General features: G+C 48.7%; 1 protein-coding gene across 1 annotated transcript; it reads left to right on the forward strand.

Moving 5' to 3' along the window:
- Positions 1 to 4,357: 4,357 nt before the first annotated feature.
- On the forward strand, positions 4,358 to 5,866 carry LOC100541395 (mid1-interacting protein 1A-like). Its single transcript, XM_003203552.5, has 2 exons — positions 4,358 to 4,873; positions 5,518 to 5,866. Exon 1 carries the CDS (start codon positions 4,462 to 4,464, stop codon positions 4,849 to 4,851), a length of 390 nt encoding a protein of 129 aa, XP_003203600.2. The 5' UTR covers positions 4,358 to 4,461; the 3' UTR covers positions 4,852 to 4,873; positions 5,518 to 5,866.
- Positions 5,867 to 8,620: the final 2,754 nt, after the last annotated feature.

Here is an 8,620-nt window from a genome sequence, read left to right on the forward strand (position 1 = left end):
AGGTGCTCCAGACCCCTCATAGCTCCGTTGCCCTTCTCTGGATACACTCCAGGGCCTCAATGTCTTTCTTGTAGTGAGGAGCCCAGAATTGAACAGAGCACTCGAGCTGCAGCCTCACCTGAGAACACAGGGACGATCAGCTCCTGCTCCAACAGTGCTGGCTGCACTGTTGCTGGTATAAGTTTATCCCATCTGTTCCTTGTCTTAGATTACAGACTCCCAAGGCCTCATAGCAATAAGATCTGTCGCGGAGTCTGCTGAGCCCCTTGATGAATCCCTCAGTTACATCCTCCCCTACACCTTACCCTTCTATACTAATAAAAAAGCGTGGTTCATAGCATCTTGTATCATTTTCTGTATGCAATACAACAAGTACAGAACACAAATTAGAATACACACAAAAGCAGTGAGACAAAAGAGGGTGGACAGTGATAAGAAAAGGGGGAATGGTCTTAAACTGAGACAGAGGAGGTTTAGGTTAGATATTAGGAGGAAGTTTTTCACACAGAGGGTGGTGAGGCACTGGAACAGGTTGCCCAAGGAGGTTGTGGATGCCCCATCCCTGGAGGCATTCAAGGCCAGGCTGGATGTGGCTCTGGGCAGCCTGGTCTGGTCGTTGGTGATCATAGCAGGGGGTTGGAACTGAATGATATTTGTGGTCTTTTTCAATCCAGGCCATTCTGTGATTCTATTTTTTGCAAGTTCTCTGTCCATCTGCAAAACCCCCAAAGACACCCCCGAATATATTCACAAGTTTCCTTTTTAGCTTTCCATCTTTCCTTACAACTTTTCCCTTTTTCGCTTATTAGCAAACTATTACCACACTATAAAATAATAGCAATTATTAATAACAATCATTGTAACTCAATCAAAGCCTCAATTGATAACACACTAAACATAAGAGTCACATAGTAGGTCACCATTTTTTGAGTCAATATGCACACACTCGCACAGGCATCTGTTTTAGACAATTCCATGACTGGGAAATGGAAACTTCCTAAGCTTATGTATTACTGCATATCGACCCTTGAGAAACTGCAAACTGCCAAAAGGAGAGAGGAGGAACATGCCCACCAACAGGCAGTGCCAGCAGGGCATCCCCTGCTTCAAAGTGCACTGTTCCTCTCTCACCCATCACAGATTCTCTCCTGCTTTTATTCTTCTCAGAGTCTGAAGGGTTTTTCCATTTGTCCTCCACATCTGCATGGCCAGTGCATGATACAGAGCCCAGCTGGAACACCTGCTTGTAAAATAGAGCAAACCACTAAATTAGATCTCTTTACAAAACAAAACATTCACAGAAAGTTATTTACAGCTGTAGTCACTTACTCCTATTATTTCTTTCTTTACCCTTAGCTCCATTTTTTTTTTTTTTTATTTAATTGATAAGCTTTTTCTTGTTGGCCAGTAGCTCCTACTGCTGTTACAAAAATCATCCATGGGTAGTAATCCTTGGTGCAGCACAGAGTGAGAGGCAACTGTATCTACCAGAAAACAAACATCTTTACCCTTCTCTCCTACTTGCAGTCTAATCCTAGCCATTGGTCTGCTATGGTCAAACTCCTCTGTGACAAGAGGGCTCCAAGCTTCCTTGCTCGTGCAGTGAGAGATGTGCAGACTTCCTTGCTGGCGCAGAAAGAGAACCTTTATTGTAGGTGCCTACAACCTTTATACACGCGCAACAACTGGTTACGTGTGGGAGCCAGGCGCCTTGTGTCTGGCTCAAGTTACTGCTGAGCTTTTTCACTTGTTAGCAAGATAATGACTTTCTTTATCCCACACTTCCCAAATTCCATCATTCAGCTTCTTTGATCAGAGATGGTTCCTTCCCCCTCAGCTTGGTACACCTCTACCAGCGCCCCATTTCCCTGCTGTTTGCACACTGCTTTCCATCTTCTGGGGGCAAAACTCTCCCTGGGCCCTTTCATCTCCTGCTCTAATGCAGCAGCTGCTGTTCTTCCCAATTTCTTTCTTTCATTACAATCCCTGTTTCTATATACTCTCCAAGCTCCCTCGAGTAGTTTATCCAGGTCCTTTACTTTGCTTCCTTTAATGTGTGTATCATCGGGAGAAAATACATTCTTGCTCTGATTAGCAAAAGACCTTCGGAAGTGCAAACAAGTTCAGCAGACATGGAGGGAGAAAACCAAAAGATTATAACTGTGCCACCAGAAAGAACCTCTCAACATGATCATGAGAGATCTGGCTTTTACTGACATGGCTGTGAGCAGATGCTACGAACGTCAAGCTGAGCAGTGGCAAGCCTGCTGAACCTGAGGTGTCTGACAGAAGTGAGTGGCAAGGAACCACGGGTCCATGTGTGACAAAGGAGCAGAAGGTGGGATGCCAAATAACGAAAGAGCCCATCAATTATGCATGGGATGCTTTATGTTGTCCTAGCCAGAAACAAATAGGGGAGATGACCTGTGCAGAAGGTGAATGTGGGAATGAAATGTTTCTGCAATTAGAACTAACAAGGTGAGTATTTGATGGTCTGTGCTGTCATCTAGTGACCTTTATTGGTACCAACAAGTCTTTCTTCATTCCAACAAAGAGGGGTCTTTAATAATCCTCATCATTTGTCCTTTAGCTAAACTTTCCATATTTATGCATGCTTAGTAGTTAAGATGAAATAGTAAGTACAAAAATTGCAGCTTTTGTATTATAGGCTATTCTGTTTTGCCAAGAGGCTCTCAGCAGAAGACCAATCTAGGGCCTCCACATGAAGTCAAACTGTCCCACTTTTGGATTAGGAGGAATGCAACAGATACTCCCCTACATCTTTCCTTCCAAACTTATCTCTATCTAAGGACAGCAACTGTCCAGGAATAACGGCCGAATGTCGAGTGAGCAAATGTGAAAAGTTAACTAATTAGCCGTATATGCTTAGCTATCAACAATTTATGTTTATCCAGTATCTGTATGTTTAGCTGAACGTTGGGAAGATTGTGAACCTGAAGTATTCAACTAGTGAGGAACCAGGGGTGGAAAAAATAAGTGTTGGGTAATAGGGCATAAAAGATGTAACACCGTTTTGTGCAGGTGCTCCTGCTTGCAAGATGCCCACCATTGCAATTGTGAATAAAATCTGCTTTATCAGAGATACTCCCCCACACCCAAATCCTTTCCCAACACACATCTGTCCAGCCATTCTACCCCAGGCCCATAGTGCTGCATGGAGTTGTTGTGGCCAAAGAAGGACAGCCCCTGTATCACAAGACAGTGGTGGCAGGGAGGAGGGCTGCAGGCTCCTTGGGCTGTGCTTCTGGCTCGGGGTGGAGAGGCTCAGGGTGCCCAGGGATGTATCACCTCCAAACATCCCAGTGCTCAGTACTGCTATAGAACATGGCTGATAAGAGCTGTGAGACGTTCCAGATCCGCTCTGTGACCTGGGATGAGCACCAGAGGTCCCTGGCAGCCCGGCACAGTGTCCCCAGGCAAGTGTCACCCCAGGGTGGGATGTGGCTGATAAGAGGCAGGTGGCCACGGGGCGGTCATTGTCCTCATATGGCCAACACGGGTGGGAGCAGCAGGGACAGGCACAGCAGTGATAGGGCCATGCTGGGCTCTGCTCAGTTCTGAGGAGCTCCTGGGCACAGTCACTGCTGCCAATACTGTGGGGAAAAGCTTTGCTGTTCCCAGAGCTTCACCCAGCGGGATGGCAGCACTCCATGTGACAACAGGAGATGAACCAGGAATGAGAGAGTTGGGAGTGCAGGCTCAGTATCAGGAACGCAGTGGATAAACCACAGTGCTGGTCCCAACGTGTCAACAGCCACAAACCATCTCATCGGATGACCAGGGCGCCACATCCCAATCATACCACACCACAGCACTGGGGCTACACGTTACCCCATGGGATGGGGAGAGAGCACCCATGAGGGACACCAGGGGATCCCTAGTGGGAGAAGACATGGGACGATAATTTTTGATGTGAGGGTAGCACAAGCAGCCCTGAGATGTTATAGGATCTCCACTGTTGGAAATATCCATATCTGGGCTGGACACAGTGCTGGGGCACATGCTCTGGGTGACCCTGCTGGAGCATGGGGGCAGCAGACCATCTCCTGATGGTTTTGGGAGGTCCAGCAGCACACACGTGAAGGCTGCATGTGGTGCTGGGGAGCTGCCACTGCAGTGCAAGAGCTGGGGGATGGCAGTGCTGGGCAGGAAGGGGTGAGAGGCCTCGGGTACCTCCACTCCTCACCATCCTGCTCCATGCGTGCCCAGGGACATGGCAGCATCACAGCCAGCTGGGGCTAAGGACAAGGGTGGGCTCAGATGAGGACAGGGGCACAGAGCCAGGGACACAGCACAGCTGAACCCAGTAGGGCTGGAGCCAAACCCAGCCTAGCAGGAGGGAGCAGAGGGACAGTGGAGCGGAGACGTTCCTTGACTCTATAAAAAGCCTCCACGGGGCCGGGCAGCGGCGGGACGCGAGGAGAGCCGAGGCACGGGGCCATGGAGCAGTACTTCTCGGCCACGCAGAAGATGGAGCAGGAGGTGATGTTCCCCAGCCTGCTGCGAGGGGTCTTCCCGCAGGACGGGGCCGACCCAGCCGCCGGCGGCCCCACGGACCTCTATGAGCGCTACCAGCTCCTCAAGGCCATCAAGCCCGTGGTGGAGCGAGGTTTGGCCTCCGTCACCGATCAGAGCCCCACCAGCAGTGCTGATGCCGACACGGCCCCAGATGATGATATAGATGGGAATCTGGAGGAGCGGCTGTCCCACCACATGAATGGCTTGCAGCAGGTTCTGACCGACCTTACCAAAAACACCAAAGCTCTCACCCGGAGGTACAGCCAGATCCTGGAGGAGATCAACCTCGGTGAAGGTCAGAGCAGCTCATGAGCCTGCACGCAGAGAGTCCAAGGTAGGAGCATGGGGAGATGCAGAGGCAAGGCAAGCTGGTTGGGGGGTAATTTACGTTGTTTATTGCTCCATCATCTGGGCATCTTTCCAATGTTTGCATCACCTCCCAAAATCCCAGGAGTTTTGAGTCTCTGTCCTTTGCATTTCGTTGCTCAACAGATTCTGCTGAGTTTATCTTTCTCAATCACCCATTGGCACAGGCTGCGTCACTGAACAAGGGTCACTGTGGGAGTTCCATGCTGACCCCAAGACTCTCCTGCTTGCAGCACAGGCAGTGTCTGGCTGCTGCTGGGTAAACACAAAAGATCCCAAACCATTCTCATGGAGTAAAGGGCCTTTTGGCATTTTTGGTCTCCAAATGCCTAATTTGACATACCATCTGCCAACAGCTCAACTCAACTCAACTCAATCCTCCCCAGAAAGCCAGCCCAGGCTCTGTGCTGGTGAGACTTTCACCCCTGGGATTCCACGGCCCCTGTACTTCACCATAGACATGGGCTCAAGATCATACCAAGCTCTGACGGTTCTTGCAGTGAAACAGAGCACAGAAGGGATGTCCTACACAAAAATGTCAGCTCTCATTTTGGAGGATATATGACTAGGAATGACGACATTCCAACCAAACTGTGTCTATTCTCCCCACAGGGTAATCTGACATTTGCAGCCCAGTGGCAGCTTTACTCCCGTGCCAAGTCCCACCAAGGATCATCTTTTGTGACCAGCACAGAGCTTGGCTGTACCATCGAAGTTGCCACATGGCCAATCCTCCCAGCAAACCTCATTGCTTTGTTTCACCTCCATTTTCGGGGGATTGTCTTGCAGCAGGCAAGGCAGAAAAGAGTGTTCTCTGTTACTGCTTCCTAGAAGGCATCTGTAACCTTGAAACAGTGCTTTTGTTCTGCATGTGCCTAAACCACCTCCCCACTGGTTTCTTTGATAATGTCACCAGTTCCCAAAGTCAATGATCTGAAATAAAATGCAAAGCCTTGAGAAATGTACATGTGTGTTTTCTACAAGCCATTACTTTTTTAGAGCTATTACCAAGCCCACAATGACAAGGACCACCTTGGCCACCAAGGTCAAACTCTAGTGCAGGGAGGTGATCTGGGTTTCTCCTTTGCAAAGTGGGAATTAGGTTTGTGCTGGGATAGTTGTTCCCAAAGCTCTCTGGCTCTCACATTTTGCAAAAGCTTGGAGCAATCCTCCTGGTCTTGATCCAGGTGCTGGGAGCCTGTCCTCCAGCATCTTTCCTCCCCTTCCCTATCTCCTCCTCCTGGATCACCAGCTTGTCTACATCCCAACTCAACCTTTACGTCCCAACCCACTCAGTAGCTGCACATACCTTCCCCTATCCCACACTCATCCAGCCCTTCATGCCATCTCCATCATATCATCTCCACCACATTGTGCCATCATGCCATCTCCACCACAGACAGCTCTGGGGACAATTCTGCCTCCTTTCCACTTGGTCTCCACTGGGGCTGTGGCACCCTCTGAAGCCAGGCAGAGAAGAGAGTGTGGAGATCCTCTGATATGTTGAATGGGAAGGTGAGGGCCGTGCTCACCCTCCGTTCCTTATTGGGCAGTGGTTTGGTGCTCTTTGCACAGGCTGTGCCCCCCAGAGGTGACTCCCCTCCCAGATCCATCGCTCTGGAAAAGTGCTACTGAACTGGGCACTAGAGGGAGTCATCCCCATGCCTCTCTGGGCCTCTTGAAAAGAAATCCAACTGCTGAAACACAGATGTTTTGGTTGAACAAACCCTGCTACTCTATCAGATTTCAGTTTTGATTAAAGAAAACAGAGATCTGACAGCATCTGTGGAAAGAGGATTGCAACTGCGCTTGGAGCTGTGGGTTCTGTTTGTGCTGCATGTGCTCTCGTGCATCCTGCTCTACTGGGGTTCCTCAGGGAGAGACATTTCCTGTAAGAGGCCTGGTACTACCCAAGGACAAAATAAGGTATCTACAAACTGCTGTGAAATTGTTCCCAGGCACCCATCAGAGAAAAAGGGCAAGAGTGTATAGAACCAGAGCTTATCTCTTATTAGATTGTAGGCATGAGGTATTTTTGTAACTGTGAACATTGGGAAATACCCCTCTTCTACCCAATCTGAGCTGCTATCATGTAATAAAAAATGAGCAAATCTTGAACGATTTACATCTCTTTCTTCCATGTGTGAGATAGACTCAACTTGCTGTCAACAAGAACCCTCAGATCACTTTCTGTGGGGCTGCTCTCCAGACTCTCGTTCTCCAGTCTGCACATAGAGCCAGGGCTGCCCTGTCCCAGGTGCAGAATCTAGCTCTTGCTCTTATTGAATTTCATGTGGCTGGTGACTGCCTAGTTCTCTAATTTGCCAACTTAGTGGGAGCCACTGAGTATGGAGCTGACGAGGACAGCAAGCATGGCTTCCTCACCAGATCCTTTTTCCTAGCACCCCAGGAGCTTATTTCCACAGTGGATACCCAAGGATTTCCTCTTGACTGAAGATGCAGTCACAGAGTATCCCAAAGGTACACAGCCAAAGTCTGTTTTCTCTTTCTTTCCTTATTTCTGTGTGCCTAATTTGCAGAACATGGTCTTTTCTCTCAACCTTGCTTTTCCATTACCACTCCCATGTTTCCTCTCTTCCACCACTGGGAAGAAGTAAGCTGTAGCCTCCATGAAATCAGGCATAAACCCACTGGCTGGGTTGCCTTTCTCCATAGACTACACCAGAATGCTCTTCTTTTCTGCAGATTGTCCCTTTCCTGGCTAGACAGACAGCATTAGCCTGAACTTAGACTGGAAACAAGACAAAGTCCCTCAAGATCCAGCTAACTAGATCCATGCCAATATGTTTAATAGGGTCACTGGATGAGAAAGAGCTGGGAATTTTGGAATTCAGCTCTGCCCACACCTTTCATGAAGGCACATCAAGGACATGAGGATAGAGAGAAAGAAGGGAGCACGGTTGCATCTAGTTTGGCTTCTTGCTCCAAGAAAGTCTACGAGCCAATTTGAATGTGATATAAAAAGAAGAAAGAAGTCAATGGGCATGATGATCAGGAGATTAATGTTTCTTAGGAACGTGGACAGAGATGGCTTGTTGGGTGTTTTACCAGATGGGAATATGAGTGGTTGAGGCTGTACTCTGGGTATGCCTATCCCCATTCATTCACTGGTAATGAATGGAGGTACTCAACTGTCTTGGCTTTTGGTGTCCTGGGGCCTGTCCAAAGACACATGCTGAAGCCACACAGGCACACAGAGCTGGGTGGAGCAGCTAAATGGCTAGAAGGTCCTGGGTGGAAGTGCTTGTGGTGTTTGCACAGTGGATGGCTGACTTTGGAGTAGCTCCGAAGTGCAGAGCCTCCTGCCCAGCTACAGTGGTGCAATTTCTCAGCAGATCTATAGCAACTGCTGCTGGATTTGCTTTTTGGCAGTGCTATGCCTCATCCTGCTAGGCTAGAAGTTTGCCTACATTCAAGTTTCCCCATGCTGGAAATTAATGGCTGTACTTAGCAAATGTCCAGGGTGTGTCCGTGCAGGGTGCAGAATATGGTAGAGCCATATCAAACTCATGGAGAAGTGAAGACTGTGAAGAGATGGGAAAGCAAGGCAAGATCTGGGGCAAGCTGCCTCGACAGGAACCTTGGTAGGTAATGCTGCTCCAATGCTGGGATCTGTTTCAGAAGCCCTGTAACACCGGCTGTACACAGGAGCTTTTCTCAAAGGAAAAGTGATGAGATGGTAGTAAATAGTGTC

This window comes from Meleagris gallopavo, chromosome 1 (genome assembly GCF_905368555.1).
Source record: "Meleagris gallopavo chromosome 1, MGAL_WU_HG_1.1, whole genome shotgun sequence".
Classification (NCBI taxonomy): Eukaryota; Metazoa; Chordata; class Aves; order Galliformes; family Phasianidae; genus Meleagris; species Meleagris gallopavo.